At 41.3% G+C, this 25,544-nt stretch overlaps 1 protein-coding gene across 1 annotated transcript in view; it reads left to right on the top strand.

Moving 5' to 3' along the window:
• The window catches only part of LOC122668165 (ferredoxin-dependent glutamate synthase, chloroplastic), an 82,870-nt gene that overhangs the window by 7,493 nt on the left and 49,833 nt on the right, over positions 1–25,544 (top strand). The window contains exons 8-9 of the mRNA XM_043864760.1: positions 20–112; positions 15,007–15,152. Coding sequence (XP_043720695.1) covers positions 20–112; positions 15,007–15,152 — 239 coding nt within the window. The remainder of the gene's footprint in view (positions 1–19; positions 113–15,006; positions 15,153–25,544) is intronic.

The following is a 25,544-nucleotide window of genomic DNA, read 5'->3' on the forward strand; positions in this document are numbered from 1 at the left end:
ATATATTCTCTCCATGTAGGTTGGCGTCCTGCCAGTGGATGAATCAAAAATCACAATGAAAGGCCGTCTAGGTCCAGGAATGATGATAGCTGTTGATCTACAAAATGGCAAGGTCTGTGTTTAACACATTATTATTTTTTTTAAATTTTCTTGTTAAATATCACTGTTATGAGTGAAGATTATTTCTTGAGGAGCTTATAGTTCCATCAAATTACCTTCTTCATTATTGAATCATCAAAATCCTTTTGATCTCAATTATGTTTTTGTATTTGATATGGACATTTTAATTAGAGGGGAAAAAGAAGCATTGAATGGCTCATTATGGATTGTACAAAGCCATGCAGTACAACTGAACACAACTATGGCTGCTCATTAGTGTTGGCCTGGTATTTGTTTAAGTTTTGAATTGGCCTATCCCAGGGCTGGCCTGATGTGATTCAGAATCGGGCTTGAACAACTTCATGGGACAGCCCATGTGATTCTACACTTCTCTTCGCATACAAAAATTCCCATTGGTTACACCAGAATTGGATGCAGTTATTCTTCGTAGTTTCCAACTTAATGGTATTTGAATTCTTTATAGTTCCTAAAATCCAAGGTTTGAAAATTTTGACAGATTAGGTCATATTGACCTGAATGTTTTTGGTGAAATGACTGAGATCTGGTAAAAAAAAATGCAAATGAAGGGAAATGTGTGGTCCTTCGAATTTCACAATGAAACTTTTGGGGATGCTTAGTTAACCGTAAATACACATCTAGGGATGATTACAGACAAAACAAAACCACACAAAGTGGTTTTTTTGGTTTCGGACCCTAAGTTGCTAGTGTATTGCGTAAGTTGTGTCCTTTGACCAAGATAAGTTATTCTACACATATCTAATTGTCATATCACACACCGTTTATTTAAAACGATTGAAACATGGCATTGGTGATTTTTGTGTTCCATTGCTGAAAATCTATTTCGAAGTAAATTTTTTCCTCAAGATTAAGATTTAATTAATGATAGGAGAGGATATCTGGCATATGTTGGTTAACTTTTTCTGAAGTGGTTGTCTCCTTCACAAACTGAACCATACCCATATTTTGCTCATCTCTAAATCATTTACCCCATGCACAGTGTCTGACTACCGGCCTTTTCTTTTTTAAGACAGCAAGGAGGCGATTTGTTCGCTGGGCGATTCCGCTTGCCAAATTGCACTAACTTAGATGCCTGTCTAGGGCGACTCATTCTATTCTCTCTTTCCATGCTAATAACGTAGTGTACTAATTTTTAATAGAAGTATGTTTATCAATCTATTTTTCATAGTATATGAAAATATTGGTTTAATAGAAAACATATGCAAAACAACATCAACAAGTTGCATCATGCTCGTACACAAGGATTTAAGTATCGGTATTGGAGGAGTGATTCTAAGAGATGTATCGTATCACATTAGAGAGACACAAGATATGCTAAAGATACGAATGGAAATGGTCAAGAAATGCATTGATGTGCTTATGATATATATATAAAATACAGTTTTGAAGCATAAAACACTTTAGTATGCAAAGAGATTTTAGCAAAAATAAAAAAGGAGAAAGATTTGCAACTTTACTACTTTTCGCCCAAATCTATTTTGATTTGTGATTTTAACACTGTAGGTCCTCAAAACTTGTTGAAATGGTGAAGATTAGAGTCGTTTTTTATGTTTGATGATTTCCTCCAACATATATCGAAGAGAAAAAAAAAGTTTCCAAGGCTTTGGTTGCTCTTAGCTTTTTATATCACTCAGGGTTTCTGTTTCACAGGTTTAAAGTAGGCGTATCTTACCAATATCAGAATGTATCAGACTGTTTCGGTCTCATATTGGCCCCGTATTAGTAGGGATGTAAATAAATAGCCGAAATCCGTTTCCATATTCGTCTCCGTATCCATTTAGCATTATCTGAATCCGTCCGAATGCTAAATGGATACGGATACGGATAGGCTATAGCTATCCGAAAAGCTATATTCACATGTAACGGATAAAATATCCGATCCGTATCCATTTAGCACTATCCGAATCCGTCCGAAAGCTAATCGGATGCGGATGCGGATATAGCACTATCCGAGCCGAATTCGATCTGTTTACATCCCTACGTATTAGTCTATACAAACATATTTTGAAAAAATAACTATTGGTCTGTAAGTATCGTATCGATACTCAACGATACCGATACGTATCAGCCATAGTTGTCACGGCGTCTAGGCGACCCAAGGCGTTGGAGAGGGTCAAAAAGCCAGGCAACAAAGGCGCCTGGACGTCTAGTCGTCGCCTAGGCGACACCTTGACAACTATGGTACTACTATCAGTCAATATGATATGATACCTTTATCCCTTGAGGTTCGCTGACCGGTACGGTTGTGCGGTTCCTCTCATAGGGGGGGTTGAAATGACCATTCCACCCCCTGATGCAGGTTCATCATAGAAATTGGCTTATTTCTTTAGAAATAGGCCTAGGGTTGGGTTATATACATGTGGGCCATTGTTTCCAAGGGCTTTCTTTGTATTAGGCCACTTTAATGAGCCTAAACTAGTGATACATAGGTTGCATACGGGATTAGTCCAATACTTAGTTTATTTTTATGTTTTTATAATTGAACCGGTTCAAATTGGTTGCATCCAATTAGTTCAATTTAAGTGATCATGTGACTTGGTTAAGTGGTCATGTGATGCAAGTTGGGTTGGATTAGGACTCTATAAGTCCAGCCATGTTTTGAGTCTATTTCTTTTAGTATTTTAGTTTCCTAGTTAGTTTGAGTTACTTAATAGGTTAAGGATTGGGTTAGGCCTTTCCTTTTTAGTGTAGGAGTCTAATTTTGAGTCTTTTATATAAGGTCATAAGGGGGCCAAGTATTGAATACGAATTTGATTAATAAAACTCAGCTTTATGCTTGCTGCCTTTGTTGCTGCCTTTGCTCCATCTTGAGTGTGCCTTGTGAGTAATATCAAGGTTGCCTTGTGAGTAATATCAAGGTGAAGGGATTGGTGGATCTCCGATCGACTCCTTGCATCGTGAAGATCAGGAGGGCTGCTACTTATCTCCTTGCATCTTGTAGATCGGGAGACCCCATTGTTCATCTTCAAAGCTGCTGCCATTGAAGATCTCTTCAAATCCAGTAAGTTTGAATCTGAACTTTGTTTAAACCTTCTTCTTCTCACTCCTACCTTAACTAGGATTCCCTTATAACTTCAGATCTGACCATCAGTTTCAAACCAAACTTCCAACATACATCCCCCACACTTCTCCCTATACTCGATCCTAAAACCCAGCTCATAACTCCCACTCTATCCCCTCCATTCCTCCACTCCATTAAAACCTAAAACCTACAATTCAATTCTGTCCAGAATTGCAGAATTTTAAAACCTTCCCAAATCCTATTATTTATATGCCATAAAAGCACCCTAGACCTGCATATTAAAGCCATATAAGACCCATTCCCAAATTCCCATCCTAAACCCTAGAATTAACCTAAAACCTAGTGCTGTCCATTTGAACCAGCAACCCCTTTTGCTATTGATCCTGTTATCTGGCTCCTAGTAGGTCTCCTACCTATCTAGGACTGCATTACCCCCTGACCGAACACACTGCCCGGGTGGGGTCCACCCCCTTTTATTAGAGGCACTAGGGAACCGTACCGGGCAGGGGAACCGCAGGTGATAAAAATTCCACCCTGGTCGTTCATATTATTCATAGCATTTTCATAAGCAAACAATTTTTTTAAAAAATTTATTTCATGTTTTACTTATTCTTTAAAAGCTGAGGGAAAAAAAAAAAATCAGGTTGAAAATTCAAGTTACCGAACTGGTCTTGTAGATCACTTTGAGAGAAGTGTTGGAGAAGAATTCACAAGATTTTGGAAGAAAATGCGGCCGAAAGAACAATTTCCCTAATTTCCCAAAATTTCCCCTATGTAGTTTTTGAAATATTCAAAACAAGCTGATGTAGATAAGTCATTTAGAGGGCTTATTTCCACTGAAATAAGCCTTGGAATGGGTTATGTATGTATGGGGCCTTTGATTCTATGTGTTTATTTTGTAATTGACTAATTGGCCAATTTTATGAGCCTAAAATATGGGTAGAAAGTAGGAAAACGGGATTTACTACATTAGTTTAGTTAGAGTCCTGTTTTGAGTCTATTTCCTAGTCAATTTAGGTTACCTTATTAGTTAAGGATAGGGTTAGGCCTTCCTTTTTAGTGTCTAAGTCTATTTTTGTGTCTTCTATATAAGTTTGTAAGGGAGGCCAGCATTGTACATGAATTTGAATGAATAGAAAAGTTGCTTATGCAATGTTGAAATACTGAGGTAGGATAGGTGAGAGGCCTAGTAATGCAAAGTCGACCTCGAACCAGGGAAACCAACGGGAGATCGGTTGTAGTAGGATCGATACAATAAAAAGAACAAATTAAAAAATGCCACTTTTTTTTATTGCTACTTTCCAGCATACATAATGTCACCAAACTTAGATCGAGTGGAGATAATGGTGAAGAGAATCTCTGCCCCAAATTTCAGTCAATTCCAATGGCCAGAATTAGGGATCTAAACTGGAGTTGGAATTAGAAGGTAACTCCAAAAATAGAAAGTGTAGAGTTGCAGGCCAATCCAGCCAACAACAGAGCCCAAGACTGGGATTGAGTGGTCTCTTCAGGGGTCTGGAATAGTCTTCCAATTATCACCTTTGATGGAATAAAGGCTGCAGGGTTTAGGTCCTTTGATGGCAGCAGCAGAGGACTTGAAAGGGTTGCAGCCGGCAGGTGTGGGGATGGGATTTCTGGCCCCTGTTCAGCAACAGCAACTCCAGTACTTGTTTGGATTGATTTTTGATCTTCTCAATTGAAGCAGCAGCAAACAGGTGATGTCTCAAAGTTACAGCAGGGGTATAGATTGATTGAGGGGAGAAGACAATGAAAAGAAGATAACAGAAGAGAGAAGGGAATAAGGAGATTCGGCTCTCACCAGCCAGGCCCTCTCACCCTTCACGTCACACACATGGACAAGAGAAAATTTGCTCAAAGCAATAATATTCAACTTCATTAATTGTCTTGAGGCTACTAAGAGCCATTAGATATATAGGCAGCAATACCTTGCCCCTCAAATAAATAGAAAATAGAAAGTAACTTGCTACCAAGTAGCTTACAACCAAAATAGAAACTTCCTAAAAAAATCTAGCTGTCTTATTTCAAAATAGAAACTCCTATTTTAGTGAACTAAACCATTATAGTAACGAACTGAAATTAGAAACTACCTAATATACTGTCTAAAACTGAAAATAGAAACTAAACTATGGCAGCTTTAGAATAGAAACTTTCTCCACTGGATGGGCCACAAAATCTTCTGAAAAATATCCATACATTAGGAAAATATGGGCTGTGACACTGTTCACATGAACAGTAACGTGGACAGTGTTTTGGCCTCTTCTTCTTCATATTTTGTCCTACATCACCTAGGGTGAGATGCCCGTTCCATTCCCCCATCCCCTTCCATCGGTTCTTGAATCCAAACCCTAATTTTGTTCAAATTGATCTCAAGAATGCTATAAGCTGCTGGGATTTCTTTCAACTGATTGTCACATCGATTTCTTGAAGATTACCACATCAAGATCATTGCTGCTTCAATTGTTTACAAATTTGTGGCTTTTTATCTGTTACTTGATACTTCAACCAAGGAAATTGTTCCCTCATTTGAGTTCCCATTGTTCTCTTGGTTCCCTCATATGATTTCTTGTTTATTGGAGGGTTTTCTATTCGATCCTGCTTGGGATTAGACCTATTCTGGTTCTAGTCTTACATTACAAGCCCATTCTGCTTGAAATAGGTTGAAATTGGTATTTAGTAAATTGCATTGTAGCAAAACAACACAATAATCAGTGAAATATTGTAAAGCTTAAATTTCCCCTAAGTTTTGTTTGGGTACCCTGCGAAAGCACAATATTTGCCAATCTCAACCATAGTACTAAATCTTGTTTCGGTAGGCCATTTTGGTCAGACTGAGACAACTGAAATATCGAAGTTTCAGCAAAATTTCGCAAACATTTTATTTTTTGGCAAATTGTTATGGTTGGTCGTTTTGGTGGGCAACCGACCATATTAGGCTCTGATACTTTAGGGAAACCTTGTTTTAACCTATATAAGCATATGTAAACCTTCATATTACAAGAAAAGTCACCCAAAGTGGTGTTTTGGATTTGCACCCTTGGTTGACAGTAAACGTCGAGCCCTATTGTATAATGTATACAACAACAACAACAAACTCAGCCTTATCCCAACTTAATGGGGTTGACTACTTGGATCTAAACAAAACAAAAAAGGAAAACTGAGGTCTATAAAAAAGGGAATGAAGAGATGGGAAAAGAGGGATGGGGAATGAGATTTTAAATGAAGAATGGAAAATGACAAATGAAAGACGGACAAAAAAGAAAAATAAAGAGAGAGATGAACGTGATAGGAAAGAGGCACAGCCCAGCAAGTCCGGAGATTCTCAGTTAAATGGGATCCACTACATGGATCCTTGACCTCCAATATGGCTCTATCCGAGGTCATACTTGGTACAAGACCTAGACTATGCATGTCCTTCCTCACAACTTCTCCTATGGTTATTTTAGGCCTTCCCCTAGCTCTTTTAGCTCCTTCAGTCGGAATCATTTTAGGCCTTCCCCTATTGTATAATGTATACCTTATGTAATATTGCCTATTCTACAATTGTTTTAGTACTAGTCTACTAGAAGACAAAATAGGCTAGTAAAACAAATAAGGTTGACACCTCCATCTCAATCTCTGTGGTAGTACCAAGTTCCTTGTCTTCTGCGCTGTCAGTCTCTTCCTCGGTTTTACTTGTTAATGATAGTTTGAAGACATATAAGGTTGAAACCTTGAGTGTCCTCTTTGTTACCATAGACAACTTCAAAATCTTCAAGTGGGTATGGGTTGGTATCCCACCTCTTTATCCTCCTCAGTACTGCTAGAAACCACTAGATTTATTTGTTGTCACAAAGGACAGAATTTTGTGACATGTGCACACTCCTGGCAACAGTAAGGTTGCTCCATTGCAACCAAGTGGTCCTCGGGTTCGAGTCGGGAAACAGCCTCTCCGCGAAGCGGGGGTTAAGGCTGCATACATTATGGGGAGCCTTGTGCACTGGGTACGCCCTTTTTTCTAAACTTCTGGCAATGGAAACATTGCGTTCTACTGCTGCTGGGCATAGGAGCCTTTCCCTTATCCTCTACATGAGTAGTGATGAGTGTAGTGGCAGGATGAGCATCAGGTTTGTCAGATACCACACTGACTGTAGACTTCCTGTTGTCTTCTCCGGCTTGAAAACTAAACTGCCTCTTTGGAACCTCCAACAATTCCTCAACCTGTAGGGCCTTTTGGAAACAGTCCAGTCAGTCTTGAAGGTTGTAGATGTCTGCCATGCCCATCTCCCTCTGGATCTTTGGTCTCAGTCCCAATTTGAAATGGGATAGCAGCTGGCAATCATCTTCATTGAGTCCGGTACGTGAAACAAGTGCATCAAACTTTTGCATGTAATCGGCTACTAATAGGATTCCTTGCTGTAGTGAGTTGTGCTGATCATGCAAGCGTGCTTTGAAGGTGGATGGAAGATACTTGCCCTTCAATTCTTCTTCCATCTCGAGCCAAGTGCTAGGGGCTATCCCCCTCTGCTCTAATTGCCTTTCATAATAATTCCATCATTCCTGGGCCGGGCCTACTAATTTAGTTAGTGCAAGCCCCATTTTCTTTGGCTCTGACAATTCATACAAATTGAAGTATTCATCGAAACATGAAAGCCAATTATAGAATACCTACAAATCGTGCTTGCCGTTGTACCTCCGTTGTACTTCTGTTGCTCCAAGTACACTTCATGTGAATCAATTGGTACAATGGTGTGGCAGTCCCGCATCAAAGTATGCACAGATGTGGTCCTCAAAAGAATGTGCTGGTGTGAAAGTTCTTTGAGGTCCTCTTCACCGGACATTATTGGCAGTGGAATGTACGTATGTCTCCTCATTGGATCTAGGTGGTACGGTGAATTCAGCCGTTGGGTCAGGAATCTTTTGTTCTATAATAGCCATTCAGTTGTGAGGTGCCTAACCATGTCGGTGTGTTGATTTAAGGATTCTTGAACACTCGATGGGTTAGACGATTGCAGATCACTGTTAGCCATGAGCTCTGATTCCAATTGATGTGTTCTTGGGTAGGAAAGAGAGGGTTGATAGTATACAAACCCACAGGACAGAAACATAATGATTGAATGACAGAGCACAATATGGCAGAATAGAAGAAGTGCAATAAAACAGAATCCAACAGTCAGATGGGGCTGAAATTTGGAACTGATAATTCTCTTACTAGGGTGACAAGTCCCTCCGAAAATCAAACAAATCCAAGGGTGGGATCTGCTGTAATGACAGGTAACAGAAAATAGAAACTTAGCATTTAATAGTAATTAGTATCTACCATAAAGTAACTTGACTTCCCATCAGCAGGCCTGATGAACATCAAATTAAAGAGTAAAGACACTACTAACAGGGAGGAACAATATACTGAAAGGAGGGATCAATCTGAGGGTTGGATTACCCAAAATACATAGTTGATTCCCTGTAGCCAAAATAGAAAGTTAACAGGACAGTACCAAAATCTGCAAGAACAATGGATAGTTGAGGACTATTGATGGACTGATCAATGAAAGATGACAGTAGGCAGATCTGTAATGCTCAATGATATCTTGGGCTGATAAGAAACAGATCAGAAAAGGAACTGATCTGCAGAACTGTGGGTGACTAACAGTAAAGGGAAACCTGCAGAGATGGTTATCACAATATTGAAGTGATAACAAGTCATCAAAACCAAAGAAATAAAAGTGAAACTCGAAGGAAACAGTCACAATTTTACCTTTCTGGAAACTGGTTGACAGAATATGTAATAGAAGAGAAAATATGAGGAAGAAGAAAATAGAAAAAGAAGAAAGGGGGAAAGTGGGATATGGCCTGGCTTCACCACCATCCAACCTAGGATTCACCCCTAGGGTTGCTCTTGCTTCAGCACAATAACGATTGCTCCATTGAAGAACACTTTTTTTTAATACTCAACCGTGGGCTCTTGCGACCCTTCCTCTTTTTATAATGAGCATAACAGTATTACAAGAATAGAAAGAAGCTCCCTATGTGGGGGATAGCGTGGCTGCCAAGCAAATAAAAAAAAATATATTACATGGGAAATTAATGTAGCTCTTGATAGGAGAAGGATCCTACTAGAGGCCAAGCAACAGGATCTAAAAGGGGGCTGCTGGTTCGAATGGGCAGAATTAGGGTTTTAGGTCAATTTCTAGGGTTTAGGGTAGGGTAATGAGAATGTAGTTTATATGATAAAACTAGGCAGGTTTTAGGGAGTTTAATGAGCTAGGTTTGAGTAAGATTTTAAATTTCAGAAAATTTAGGGTTAGGGTTTTGGGTTTGGGGAAATTGAAAAGGGGATGAAATTAGGGTTTGGGATGGGATTTTGGGGCAGGGCTTTGGATCGAGTGTAGGGACAGTGGGAGGGAGGTTCGAACCAATTTTGGGCTGGTTTTGATGGTTAGGTTAGGCTGTGGAAATTTTAGGGTTTGTAGAACTTTAATGGAGAAGAGGGAATTAGGGTTTGAATGACAATTTGGGGTAGCAGCCTGGGATCAAGTGGAGGGGATGCTCAGGGTAAACTGTGGTTCAAATCTGATGAAGGGTTAATGTTGGACAGGGTTAAGGGTGATTAGGGTTTATGAAATTCAAACAAAAACAAAGGGGAATCGATTGGTGGGGGGGGGGGAAGTAGAGGGTTAGAAACAGAATTAGGTCGCAAACTTACAATAGAATCCACTGGCAGTAAGCTTGGACAGTAGAGAAGGATAGAACCACCTTCAATCTTAGGGATCCTCCCGGCCGTCACGGCGCAAGGAGTCATAGGAGATTCACCTACCCTTTTCACCTTGATAGAACCACAAGGATGCAACCTCACAAGAAGCAGCAGCAGCAACAATGGCGGCGGCACAATTCTGTTTTTTTAAATTATTCAACTGTGTGGGAGCCTCCCACGATATCCTTTTATTTATAACATGGCCATAGGCCAAATCCTAATACAATCTAATTACTGCACTCACTTAAATCGTGGAAGGGTAGGAATAAACAACTTAAAACCAATTAAAACATTTAAACTAAGAAGATTCCTAAGTAACCAATAGGATATAAGACCCTATCAGCCAATAGGAACATTTCACTTAAATTGGACCAGTGGTGTAACCGGTTCAATTTAAAACACTAAAACATGAAAAATAAACTAAGTATTGGGTTAATCCCGTATGCAACCTACGTACCCCTAGTTTAGGCCCATTAAAGTGGCTTATTACATAGAAAACCCTTGAGAGCAAAGGCCCAACATATATATATCCCAACCCTAGACTTATATCTAAAGAAATAAGCCCATTTCGATGGTGAATCTGCATCAGAAATATTTGGAAATAGCGATTACATGAAAGTAGAAACTCCTAATTAGCCTAACTTACTAACTAAGTAGCTAATACATGGAAATAGAAACTAAATAACTAGAAACTTTAAAAGATCTTGGTAGCATCTCCTCTTTCCCACGCCACCTATCTTCATGGGCTCACAAATCTATCAAAAGATCTCCTTAACTGTTGCTGGTCGATTGCCACATGGGACAGAACATGGGCTTAAGTCATGATTTAATAGATAGGCCTAATTGTAGCACATAAACAGGCTGACTGATGCAGGAGAATCTTGGACTGGGCCGACTCAACTGGTGCACTACCTTGGACCGACCCAAACCCAGTTGCGTATTCAGATGGAGATGAACCAGATCCAAATATGGTTTTATTCTGGTAGATATTTAGGATTTTATTATTTATTTTATTGGGATAATTATGTAAGGAGATCTTTTAATTTGGGTAGGATCTTTTAATTTGGGTAGGATTCGTAGGATGAGTTTTAGTAAGTTTTAAATTGTCTTTTTTTTTTTTTTGTTAAGAGTCCTAGAATAATTGTTTCCTTGTTTAAGTTTTTTATTTTCTTATTTATATGCTTGTAACCAATGTATTGAGGAGAATAGAATGAATTGAGTTTGTGGCTGTGTGCGTGTGCAATCTTCCTTCCCCCCCTCCTCCTTCTTCTTCTCCACGGTTTCTTCTCTTTCCCCCTGCAATTCTGATTTCGCCCAAGCTACTCCTTTCTCCTTTCGGCCCCCCATTATCTGGTATCAGAGCCCAAACCTGGGTGAATCTCTCTTTCTCGAATTCTTCACCTTCTCAATCTGTCTTCCCTGCTCTTTCTTCTCTTTTCCCCTGCAACTCTGATTCTTCTCAGTGATCTTTCTCCCCATTCTGTTCTTTTTTCCTTCTTTTCCTTTTCACTGTGGTTGTGATCGAACAACACCAGCAGTAACCCTTTCCCTATTCTCTATCCCCACCACTGTTCTGCCGATATCAGTAGTGAAAACACAAAAAAAAAGAAGCACCCCCATCCTTACCGTCCCACTGAAACCTTATCCCAACCCAACAACCTATCGACTTCACAGAAACCCCATCCCATTCATCCAAAAAAAAGAAAAAACCCTTCAATTTCACCCTGTTCGCAAGAATCCCAAACCACCGGCCATGGAAACCCAGTCCCATCTCTCCCGACTCCCTTAGCAGAACCCCAACCACCTTCCCTTTCCTTCTGTGAACCAATCGACCGAACCTTTTTTTTTTCTGCAGGGTTACAGCCAGTAAAAGAAAAGGGGGGGGGGGGGAAGAAGAGAAGCGAGGGCGAGAGTGAGATGGATCAGAAAAAGAAAAGAAAGAGAGTCACGAGAGAATTCCTACCTGGTTTCAGAAACCTACTGGTTCGAAGCCCTCCCTGGTCCGGCTTCTTCGCAGCAGATTGATTACCTCTCTGGAGTAGTCGGCGTCAACAAATCAAACCCCCCTCCGAAATCGCGAAGAGTCCTCTTCCTTCGCATCACACCCTTCTCTGTCCGCAGTCGCAACCTGCAGCTCCTCTTCGCTGTTTTCTGCCTCTGGAGTTTAAAGACTCCAAGTAGGAGACATTAACCCCTACCCACGTTCCCACTTTTTCCTCTTTTCTTTCTTTCTTTATTTTGTCTTTCCTAAAGTGCCCCTCCACTTGCGTTTTGCGTTGCCTACTTTTAAGTTATTTTTTTCCGGAATTACCCCTACACCTCTCATTTTTGCTTTTTAACTTTTATTCTCTATTTTTTTTCCATAGTACCCTTGCCCCATCTTATTCCAATCAAATTTTATTGTTCTTCCAAGTATTATCCCCTTCTTACATCCTAAATCCACTACCCAAATAAGTGCTGAACAGTGGACCAGAATACTTCAACAAAATGGTGAAGCCATAAGAGCCCTTCAAGCAAACCATGAATTGTTGAAGGCTGAGTTAAAGCTCCAACAACATGATGAAGCCATAAGAGCCCTTCAAGCAAACCATGAATTGTTGAAGGTTGAGTTAAAGCTCGATAATCGGATTTTGACCCAGGCAGTTGAAGATCACAATGAAATCAACGGTCCGATCAAAGAATTGAACTTCCATGATCAGATTTCAATCCAGGCAATGTCGTTGGCAAATGATCATCAAGAAATTGTGATGGTTGATCATGTAGTTGATCCATTTGATTTTGTGGTTTCCCATGGCTACTTCAATCAAGAATTTTGGCTCGTGGATTTTATACAAGTTGGACGTGGACTGATAGTTGGCGTCGATCGCAGGATTTAGATTCTCTCGTTCTACAAAACTCGTCAGATTTTTTCTGAACTCCGGGAGAATTAATGTAGGAGAATCTTGGACCAGGATGACCCAACTGGTGCACTACCTTGGACTGACCCAAACTCAGTTGCGTATCCAGATGAAGATGAACTGGATCCAAATATGGTTTTATTTTGGTAGATATTTAGGATTTTATTATTTATTTTATTGGGATAATTTAGTAAGGAGATCTTTTAATTTGGGTAGGATTCATAAAATGAGTTTTAGTAAGTTTTAAATTGTCTCTTTTTTTTGTTAAGGGTCCTAGAATAGTTGTTTCCTTGTTTAAGTCTTTTATTTTCTTATTTATATGCTTGTAACCAACGTATTGACTATTGAGGAGAATAGAATGAATTGAGTTTATGGCTGTGTGCGTGTGCACTCTTCCTTCCCCCCCCTCCTTCTCCTTCCTCTTCTATTGCTTCTGCTTCTCCACGGTTTCTTCTCTTTCTCCCTGCAATTCTGATTTCACCCAAGCTTCTCCTTTCTCCTTGCGGCCCCCCATTACTGACTTAGATAACTTAAGAGGGCCCATCGAGGGGCACTTAAACCATTAATTGTGGACCTGATTTTAGCCAACCCGTGGGGCTATTTGGGCTAGCCTTTTCTCTATTAAAGCCGGTCTTGCCTGATCATATAGAGTCTCATCAGTTTCGTTTCATCCAAAGTTGATACTAAAATATTTCGTGATATTTCAAACGGAAACTTGAATCATGCTGTATACATCCTCTAATATAACCTATTGGTCCTATTCCACAGCTTTGAATCTTACATAAAAATTCCACAGATGCAGAAAATCATCTCGTTCAATACGTTCCACTACTGCTCAACAACTTGTTCCTTGTATGGGAGTGATTTGGCCAAAAGTCACAAAAAAACCAAGTTTCCACAAGACTTAAGAGTCGAAACCAGCGTAACCAACAGAATCGGTTGAAATTTCGACCCATTTTGTTCGAAACTATACATTTTTATGTTAAAGGTGTGTGTCATTTCGACTGAAACGTTACTGAAACCAAACATATTGTTGAAATTTTGCTGAAGCATCGAAATTCCGGCCTAAACCTTGCACTTTTTACATATCGCATAGAGTTCGTTTTGACATCTTGTGAAAAAGAAATATTTTGCAAAAATTTCGGCGAATCCTTGAGCATTGGTTGATAAAGTTCATTCGTGTTGTGGGTGTACTTTAATGTTACCATATTAATCTGACATGTAGCTTTCTTTCATTGTTGTCTTTTTTTAATGTTGAGGTGCCTTTGGTCCAATCGCTTTTTCACATTGTATTATGTGCTTTTGATTCAATAAGCGTTGCTTTTAGTTTTTTTTTTTGTTTAAAAAAAAAAAAAGAGTATGGTCCTACCCCTGTCAATTATACTCATTATTAACAGTACCACTCACTTAGTGAGGTATGGTGGTTGTTTGTCGCAAGCCATGGCACCTTATTTGGCAACGCATGTATAAAACAGGGTTTAGTTCAGAACCTTTCAGGTTATGTTAAATACTGAACTGTTTACGAATATCTTCTCTCCAAATTAATTCAATACTTAGTCTACTCAGTTTTAACTATTAATATACTTATAAACTAAAAAATGAGAGATGAAGCATTCACTAGGATCATTCAACATCCATTAAAACAAACAATAAAAAATTATATTTTAACTGCTTAGTTTTAGTGTTTTTCCAATTTTGACCCCTTCTAAAGATATGATAAGCTACAACAAAGTGCAACATAAAAGTATAACAACCGTTTATGAGTTTAAAAAAAAAAGCCGAAATGGTGCTTGACTAGGTCAAAACCTGGCCAAGGTAATGCCTTGGCGACCAAGTTGAGCGCCAAAATGTGAAAAGCTAGATGTGTGCATGCCTTGACCATTTGGTTAACTTTCCAGTCATTTTGTGCATTAGTGTACTATAGTTTTGGTGGCAGTATCCTAAATTAGGAAAACAGAATAGAGATTACACTTGTAGCTAGATGTCACAGTCTTAAATTGTGGAAGTTGGTTTTAGCTTTTATTGCTTAATTTTTTTCTTTTAATTCTATTATCCTGAACAATTTTCTTTACGTATTTTTTTTTTCTTAACACATAATGAACCTTTGTTTTGTAATAAAGGCCTAAAGGTAGTGTACCTGCATAGGCATGCTATACAGATTCTATGGTTCAATTTATAAATCTGGATCGCTCATATTGCAGGTTTATGACAACACGGAAGTTAAAAAGCGAGTGGCATCATCATATCCATATGGAAAGTGGTTGAATGAAAACATGCGATCCTTGCAGACTGTCAACTTTCTTTCCACCTCAGTTATGGATAATGAGGCAATTTTAAGATGCCAACAGTAAGAATTGTACTTACTTAGCTGTTTTTTAAATGCTTAAATTTAGCATGAGGCGACTGATGGTTTGGTGTGTCAGTATATTTTCAAAATTTTATGCTTAAAATGACACATTATTTACCGAACTTTTTTTTTATACTGCATCACTTTTTCCATTGCCCCTTCCCATGATTTTTGCCCCATCACTAGTAGACTTTTCCATTCCCATGAAAAGTGCAAATGTTTGGTTGGCTCCATGGGGAGAGGGAGAGGGAGTATTGTGGAGCACATTAAGTAGACTTTTCCATTCTGCGAACAGTGCAAAAGTCCCCGCAAAATGTCTCACCAATTTGGTGGGAAATTGGTGAGACTTTGGACGTAATAGGAATGGAAGACACCTAAGTAGACAAGAAAAAGAGGTTGTCTGGTAGCTGTTCCACCCCAGCTAACCATGCACATTCAACAACAAACTCAGCCTTATCCCAACTAAATGGGGTTGGCTACATGGATCAAAAAAAAAAAAAGGAGAATAGACACTGGCAAATGAAAGGTGGCAAATGCAAAGAAAAAAGAAAGATAGAAGTAAGAGAAACTATGCACAGCCCAAGTCAGGAGAATCTTAGCTAAATGAGGTCTACTACATGGATTCTTGCCCTCCAATAGGCTCTATCCCAAGTCATACTTGGCACAAGATCTAGACTATGCATGTCCTTCCTCACAACTTCTCCTATGGTAATTTTAGGCTTGCTCCTACCTCTTTTAGATCCTTCGATCATGATCATATCACTCCTCCTTACTGGGGCATCCCTTGGCCTCCATTCTGCCATGCTTTCATTCCACTCGGTAAATATGGCTTAGCTGGCAAACACCTCAATTTCCCATGGGAAAGGAAAAGCAAGTACAACTTTCTCATTCCTTAAATGGCACCCCACCAAAACCCCTCAAAGAAATGGGGCCTCTGAAATAGTTCTCCTTTAAACCAACTATACAATTGGGGCTGAGATTATGGTTCTACATTCTATATAGAGGAGGATCTTAATAGGTTGATGAGTATGAAGTTATGATGATGGAAAAGTAGGGCCTTGCTGAAACGAATCAACATTAACGGGAGGAATATGCCCTGTCATTGTTATGGCTTCACAGAAAATTGCAAGTTAGTGGAAAAAGGCCGATTTGATCATGTTTGTTAGCAAAACAGAAAATAGGAGAATGGCTTGAGTGAATAACTTGTTCACTCAGCCCCTTTCATTTATAGCTTTCAATGATAGGGCAGAATTATAGATATGTCCCTATACAACCGACTATACTAGTTACAAGGAATAAACAAAGAGAAAAACCAAAAATACCCTTATCGGGTTACACAACTCAACACTCCACCTCAAGTTGGGGCATAGATATCACACATGCCCCAACTTGACTAAATTAGGATGAAATTACCTTCCACTTAGCCTTTTGGTGAAGACATCAACAAGTTGATCATCAGACTTCACAAGAGGTATACAAATCTGCCTACTTTCTAACTTCTCCTTGATGAATCTGTCGATCTCCACATGCTTGGTACAATCATGTTGCAATGGATTGTGGGCAATGCTGATTGCTGCTTTGTTGTCACAGTACAACATCATTGGTCGATGAATTGAACCACTAATATCCTGGAGTAAACTCTGAAGCCACAATAACTCACATATGCCTTGGGCCATAGCATGAAATTCGGCTTCAACACTGGACCTTGCCACAACATTTTCTTTTTTTACTCCGCCACATGACAAGGTTACCTCCTACAAAGGTACAATAATCTAAAGTGGATTTCCTATCTGGGTTACCACCCTAGTCAGCATCTGTGTAAGCCTCAATACGAAGATGATCATGCGGAGATAGGAGAATCCCTTTTCCTAGAGCTGACTTCAAGTAGTAGAGAATATGAAGAACAACAACCATATGAGTGGAGTGGGGATCAAGCATGAATTGACTGACCAAGCTTACTGCAAATGCAATGTCCGGTTTAGTGTGGGAGAGATAAATTAATTTTCCCACCAACCGTTGATATCTCCCCTTATCAACCGGATCATCATCCTTCTCTTGCAGACGAGTAGTAGCTTCCAAAGGAGAGTCACATGGATGACATCCTAGCAAACCAGTCTCTGAGAGTAGGTCTAGAACATATTTCCTTTGGGAGAGAAAAATGCCTTTGGTAGAACGGGCAACTTCAATCCCAAGGAAGTACTTGAGCTGTCCTAGGTCTTTTATTTCAAATTATCGTCTCAGGAAGGTCTTCAGGTGGGAAACTTCAGCTGAATCATTACCAGTCACAACTATGTCATCGATAAAGGCTATAAGAAGAGTGACCTTATCCCCTTTTCGCTTGATGAATAAGGTTTGATTGGCATTGCTCTGTTTGTATCCTACAAAGATCATTGCTTTATGGAACCTACCAAACCAAGCCCTAGGAGATTGCTTCAGCCCGTATAATGCCCGCTTCAGCTTGCAAACCTTCCCATGAGTCTTGTCACAAGAAAAACCTGGAGGAACCTCCATATAAACCTCCTCTTCTAGCTCTCCATGAAGGAATGCATTTTTCACATCCAATTCCTGCAAATCCCAGCGTAGATTGACAGCATATGACAACAAAACCCGAATAGTGTTCAACTTTGTAAATGGGGCAGACGTCTCCTGATAGTCAATCCCATAGGTCTGAGTAAAGCCCTTAGCCACAAGTCTGGCCTTATATCTGTCCACTGTTCTGCCTGGCTTCTGCTTGAAAACAAACACCCATTTACAACCAACTGGTTTCTTGCCCGAAGGAAGAACCACCAACTCCCACGTTTCATTTTTGGATAAGGCCGTCATCCCTTCCATCATGGCTGCTTTCCACTTTGGATCTGCAATTGTCTCCTGCCATTTTTGAGGAATAGAAATTGAGGAAAGAGAGGACACAAATGCACGATAGGAAGGAGACAAAGCATAATAGGAAACAAAATTGGAGATGGGATGTTGGGTGCAAGATCTAATGCCTTAATGGGTAGCAATAGGTAAATCAAAAGAAGGATCCTTACCAGGTGGTGTAGCAGAATCTGAACTTGCTCTTTGTGCTTCCGGGTATAGACTTTATCAACAAGAATCTGACTTACAGGTCTACACTCCCCCAATCAACAGGAATCTGACTTACGATTGGAGAAGTAGTACAGTAGTGGCAGGGCCCCACACATCAGTATGAAACTATGAACTAAAGCAAAGGGAGAAGTACTTTTATTTAATGGAAAGTAAGTGGAACGAGTCTGTTTTGCCGAAACACAGGCCTCACATAAAAACTGATCCCTTTTACAATCTTTAACTAACTGAGGAAATAAAAAGGTTAAAGTTCGAAGAGGAGGGTGACCAAGCCGACAATGCCATAGATGGAGATCCGAAGAAGTGGCTGAATGTTACTGATGAGCCGGGGATGAAGCTGACGGTGGAAAAGTCTGACCCGTGTCGAGTATGTAGAGACCACCATGTACCTTACCACCCCCAATCATGTGGCCTTTCATCAGATCCTATATGACACAATGAGAGGGAAAGAAAGTTACTTTGCAGTTCAAATCTTTAGTTAGACTACTAATGGAAAGAAGATTGGTAGAAAAGGAAGGAACATGCAAAACAGAATTTAATGTAAGGGTAGAAGAGCAACAAATGGAACCCTTTCCATTAACAAGAGAAAGAGAACCGTTAGCCACTCGAACACTATCTTTGCCAGAAGAGGGAGAATACTGGTGAAACACATGGGAAGAACCAATCATGTAGTCAGTGGCACCGGAGTCTATAATCCAAGGAACAGAGACAGCCGATGCACAATGACTACCGACTGGAATACCTGAGGCAAAGTAAGAACTAGAAGGGGTAGCAGGTGCGAATGCTGTGGTAGGTGCAGCGGAAGAGGCCTGTAGCATGCGATGGAAAGCCAGGAGTTCATCCTGAGTAAGCCCAATGTCAATAAAGGGGGCAGCAGCGGCAGCAAAAGATTCCGTAAGATTTGCCTTAGGTTTCGACTTCACACGGCCCCGTTTGGCCTCAAAATCAGCAGACTTCCCATGTAACTTCCAGCATTGAGCCTTGGTGTGATAAAGTTTGTTGTAGTGTTCACACTTGACAGGATCCTTGGAGGCAGCATTCCCACCATCAGTAATGGGAATAGAAGTGGAGCTGGAAGTAGTCTGTAGGGCAGACCGATCAACAGTAGGAGTATGCAACATAGCAGCCCGGCGAGTCTCCTCTGTATGAACCAAAGCAAATGACTGCTCTAGTGTAGGGAAGGGAGAGCGGCTCAGCACTTGCACTCGAATAGGGTCATACTCCACATTCAGACCTGCCAAGAAGTCGTATACTCAGAGTTTGTCGACGTGTTTACGATAGGCAGCAATATCAGTAGGTGTAGAGGGCTGATAGTCGAAGTAATGATCCAATTGCTGCCACAAGCTTTTGAGGGCAACATAGTGGCATGGGCCTTCTTGCGAATCTCATACACCTGTGCATCATTCCCAACGCGTCCATAAGTCTCCTTGGCGGCACTCCAGATTTGATGGGCTGTTTCCAGAAGTAAAAAATTGAGAACAGATCTGGTTGCAGAGTGGATCAAATATGACATCACCATAGCATCATGAGACATCCACTTCTCTTGCGGAGAACCAGTTTCAGCTGGCATGGGGTTAGTCCCAAGAATATGGCCAGTAAGGCCACGACCAGCAATGGTCAAGTGGGTAGTCCAAGACCACTTGAGGTAATTTGTGCCATCGAGTTTGATAGGAGCAGCAAGGGGAAGAAATTCTGTCCGGGACTGTCCATCAAGCCCAGAGGTAGCAGAAGAGGAGTCTGAACCTGTCATTGGTGCAACCAAACAATGAAGGGAACAAGAAAAGACCCGATGCAGTCAGCCAAGAAGGAAGGGGGGTTTTTGGGATTTAGATCAGAATAGAGTTTTAGGGTTTATCTCTGACAACATGTTAGCAAAACAGAAAATAGGAGAATGGCTTGAGTGAATAATTTGTTCACTCAGCCCCTTTCATTTATAGCTTTCAATAATAGGGCAGAATGACAGATATGTCCCTGTACAGCCGACTATGCTAGTTACAGGGAATAAACAAAGTGAAAAAACAAAAATACCCCTATCGGGTTACACAACTCACCAATGTTTTTATATGGGTACTAAATGGTTTGGTTAGTGTTTGCAATGAAAATGGATCAGTGATGGTTTCCTGAAGAATGCTGATGGAGAAAACAAACTAGTTGTGGGGTTGGGAATGGTATTGCCGAGCTTTTAAACAGAAAATTGGAAAGTAATATAAGAGAAGAAAAGAAAATATGCATATAGGAACCCACCTCAAAAGAATTGTGAATCCAGATGATAGCTAAAGATGGAAAGGAAGAAGGCAATTGCTGCTCAAATTTGTGCTTGTAGAATGGCCCTTTGTTTGTAGTTCCTTGCTAGGACATAAAATAGAAAGTGCTTGGCTGCTTGTTAAAACTAACTAGCCTGTTCTATCACTTAAACACCCAGGAACCTCTAGTTGCTCTAGAAACTACAAAATGAACCTATTTTAGCTCACTAGAATCTGATAAAACAATAGGCCTCTGGAACCCACTAAAATCCATTAAACAATAGGCCCATAAAACCCAAAATTGAATAAAGCCAGTGCAGGATAACTGACTAACAATTAGTTATGAAGCCACCATTGCTACACAAAAACAGAATTTGGCTAAAAATAAAACAGTACTTTTAATCTACTTATCCCCCTACTTAAAAGGCTTCCTGATTTCATATTCAAGGGATCAAATGAAGCCAAAAGATTTACATTTGGCTCCTCCGGAATTATTTCCAAGTGAAGACCAGGCCAGGTAGGTAGTCCGACACTTCTCCTTTGATTATAAAGAAAAAAAATCTCCCAAAATTCGTGTTGTACTATAGTAGGGGAGGCGGTGAAAGCCCTATATATTTTTCCTAACAAAAACCCGATAAACGGCTGCTACAAATTGTATCTCTTTGCACCTTCTGAAGTTTAGTTGTAGAATGTTCTCATAGTCAACACTGACTTTGACTTTGAATTCATCACTTTTACCTTCATCCAAAGTGACTGAGTATATCAGTAGATTCTTCGAGAGATGAGCTCTCCCCATCTCCCTCCTCCGACCACCCCCCTCCTCCACCATCTCACCCACCACCCTTGCCATCACCAACTCCAGGCCTCCCGTCCCCACTACATCATCCGCCACCATCACCTCCAGCACCCAATCTTCCACCATCCCCTCATCCCCCACCACATTCGTAACCACCCCCACCCCTGGACCAAAACCATGGCTGTCTCTGCTCTCTCATCCCACCTCATCCTCGAGCTCTGGTCTCTCCCTCCATTATGTTAAACCATCCTTTGAAGATGGTGCTTCGTTCACCCTATGCCCCAACAATCTTCTCTCTCCAGAAATTTCTAAATGGCACTCGTGCCTCGTGGGTCACTTCCTTGGTTCGAGGCCTTCGTTCAACACTGTCAAAGCATCCCTCACTAAGCAATGGAAAGCTCAAGGTTCGTTAGATATTTTCCTTCTCGACAGTGGTGTTTTCGTCTTCAAGTTCTTTTCTGATGAAGCCAAGGCTAGAGCTCTGGACGGTGCTCCTTGGCTTGTAGGCTCCAATCCAATCTTCCTCCGCTAGTGGGATCCCTACATCTCGCTCCACAAGGTCGACTTCAGCTCCATTCCCTTGTGGATTGCCCTGCCAGGTCTCCCTTTTCATTACTGGAGTCAAGAATGCCTAAGCAGAATAGGTTCAGTCTTGGGCTTCCCTCTTTACTCCGACGATCGCACTCTTAAAATGGATAGATTATCTTTTGCAAGAATTTGCATTGATGTCTCGGCAGATCGCCCTCCGCTTTCCTCCATCACCATCATCGAAGAAAATGGGTTCAACTTCAAACAGCCTGTCAAGTTTGATTGGATTCCTCCTCATTGCATTCACTGTAAAGTCTTTAGGCATCACTCTCGTAACTGCTCCGGCAAAGCTTTAGTCTTTGCCTCTGATGATGCTCTGTCTTCTCAAGTTCAAGCTACCGTCGATGCCCCCGAAGATGTTCCAACTACTCGAGTTCAAGATGCCAACGTTTCAAGCCTTCTGTCTTCTTCAGACGAACTCGATGGCCTTCCGGTTCCCGCCTCCACTTCTGGTCGTCTCCCTGGCTCCGCTTGCTACCTTGCTCCTCCTCTGCCCTCGAGCCTCTCCAGATCTCTTAGCAGAGGAAGAGTAAAAGTGCGCCTTTGCCATAGACGACGTCGCCACGTCCACCCATCTTTGCATCTCCGCTACGTAGGGAAGTCCCCTCGGTTCCTGTGCATGAGGTTTCGCTGACTTCCTCCGATGCTCCTCTGCTGGTTGCAATCCACGAAGATGCCTCGATCCTTGGTCCCCATAGGTTGGCTTCTCCGGCTTCTTCAATTGAGAATGCTCCCATTGGACCATCAGCGACTCATGCGACAAAACCAACATCCACTTTTGCTCAGAGCTTCCTGCAGAACAGATCGTGCAGAGTTGATTTCACCAATTTGGCACTTGAATCCCTCGGCTGTTCCTTTCCAGTCCTGGATGCTTCGAAGTTTAGGGCCCAGCCACCGCTGGCTTCCTTTGTCGCAGACCAGGGATCAGTCCCTCAGAAGCTCCTCTCTCGATGGTTGTCTTGCTCCTTTGCGAGGTAGTTCAAACGAAACCTTTTCCCCTTTTTCCCATGTTAACCCCCTTTTATCGCTATCCAGATCCGTCCTCCCCCCTTCTACCTAACCCCCTGGTCCCTCTTCTAACCTTGTTTCCTCTTTACCCTTGCCTTCTCTAAACCAACACCACCCCAAGCCCAACCCGGCCCATCCTCTAACCAAACCATCTACTTTACACCAGCTCCCATCCTTATTTTCCTATAATCTTCCCATTCTACCCCTACCATCACATTTATACCCCAACACTACCTTAAATCACGATCCTTCCACCTCCACTCCCCTAACCCGACCCTCTAATCCGACAACCCGACACTCTTCCCGGTCCACTTCACCCAACCACACCTCCACCCCCTTCACCGACTCTGTACCCCCCCACGCTCACCTTGCCTTAACCTTTTCTCACTCAACCGACCACACCCCTAACCCCCTCCTTTGTTCTAACTCCTTTTAACCCCTTTCCTTGTCTGCTGAGTGCCCCCTCCCCCTCCCCCTTGGCTCCCCCTTGTGGAACTGGTAGCTCCCTTACTGCTATTGTTATTGCCCGCCATCGCCCCACCCTAGCTTACTTTCGTAGGAGGTACAAGAGTGTTCCCCCTTGGACTTCAATACCCTACACCCTCTAGTTTTCCATGTCTGCCGGATTTTTCTGGAATGTTAGGGGTCTTAACTCCCTGGCCAAGCACCATGACATTAGAGCCCTCATTAAATCTTTTCATTCCTCCTTCTGAGTCCTCGTGGTAACTCGTGTCCTACACGAGAATGCCTCTCGCATTTCGGCATCCATTGCCCCTTCTTGGTCCTTCATCTCCAATTACAACCATTCTCCAAATGTCCGTATTTGGATCCTTTGGGACCCTTCCAAAATTAACATCTCCTTCTCTCACTCCTCCCCCCAGCTTATTCACCTCCTTCTCTTCCTCCCTAATTCCCCCATTTCCTTCTACCTCACGATCGTCTATGCCTTCAACTGGGCTGCTGACCGCACCTCCCTTTGGGACGATTTGGTTCTCAATAAAGCTGGGATTGGTTCTCTTCCTTGGGGGGTGGGGGGAGATTTCAATGTTGTTAGATTCCAATCTGAGAAAATTGGAGGTCGCCCCCTTGACTTCTAGTCCATTAAGGCCTTTAATGATTGTATTGAGGATATTGGTATTGATGATCTTAGATGGTCAGGTTCCCCCCTTACCTGGCACAATCGTAGGGGGGGGGGGGCAACGACTGAATTGCTTGCAAGCTGGATCGCTTCCTCATCAATGAAGCCTGGCTCTCCACCTTCCCTCATTCCCATGCTAATTTCCTTCTCCAAGGCCTTTCTGACCACAGTCTAATGTAGTTCTAGATAGGAATAATCCCACTGGAAGCCAATAACAGATTGGGCAGATTTAGGTGTTTCTAGGGCAAAACTAGGGTTAGGTTTTAGAATTTGGGGATGAATCTTATATGGTTTTAATAGGCAGACCTAGGGGGTTATTATGGTATAAAAATATCAAGGTTTAAATAAGTTTGAAAATTCTGCAGAATTAGGGTTAGGGTTTCGGGTTTTAGAAATTAGGAAAACTATGGAATTTAGGGTTTAAAGTGAGGTTTTGGGGCAGGGCTTTGGATCGAAGGTAGGGGACAGTGGAAGAGTAACTCGACTGGAATTTGGTTGATTTTTTATGGTGAGAAGTATAAGATCTGAAAATTGGAGTTTTAGGGTTTAATGGGGGAATGAAGGGGATTAGGGTTTTAACTGTTGGAATGAGCTGTAACTGAGATCGAGTGGAGGGAAGGTAGTAAGGGATCTGTGGCTGAAGTTTGAATGACTTTGAGTGGAGGGATAAGGCTGGACAGATTTTAGAATGAGGTTAGGGTTATAGGAATCGATTAGGGTTAAGTGGAGGATTAAGAAGAGGAAAGTAATTGCAGAATTGTATAAACTACTTACTTGAATAACACTGATCTCCAACAGCAGCAGATTGAAGAAGAGCTAAGAGAGGACCTCCCGATCTACAAGATGCAAGGAGTCACTGGAGTCCACCAGCCCTTCAACCTTGATATGAGTCACAAGTGGGGTCTTGATATGACACAAAAGACAGCCTCTGAAGAGAGAAGCAGCAGCAACAAAGACCAACAGCAAAAGCTCGAATTTTTTAAACATAAAACTGGTGGGGTAGCCTCTCCCACGATCTCTTATTAATAAGGGCCTAAGAGCCAAATCAGAATACAATTCAAACTCCTCCTTTCTAAATCGTGGAGGTTTAAATCGGAAGTTAAAACATTTATAAGAGAAAAGACCTAATTACCCTTAACAACTTAAGACAACTTAAAACAACTTAAATATTCCCTAACAACCAATAGGATCAAATCCCCTATTAACCAATAGAATTAGATCACTTAAAACAGCTGAAATAAAAGATACCCTAGGAACCAGTAAGAATAAAACAATCTCAGCCAATAGGATTAAGTCCTTAAGGCTGCTAAAAAAAACTAAGTATAGAACTGAAATAAACTATACTAAGGCTCCTACTAAAACCCTATGATCAAGGGGGCTTCTTCAGGTCATGGAGACTTGTATCTACATCAACTCTCCCCGACTTAAAAACATTCATCACCGATGAATGGGTGAAATCTATGCAGCACCCTTGCAACTTGGCACTGAGCTTGTTGACTGCATGAGTGGAAATCCAAGTACTGTGCTTGTGTGAA

This window comes from Telopea speciosissima, chromosome 7 (assembly GCF_018873765.1).
Source record: "Telopea speciosissima isolate NSW1024214 ecotype Mountain lineage chromosome 7, Tspe_v1, whole genome shotgun sequence".
In the NCBI taxonomy this organism is placed as follows: Eukaryota; Viridiplantae; Streptophyta; class Magnoliopsida; order Proteales; family Proteaceae; genus Telopea; species Telopea speciosissima.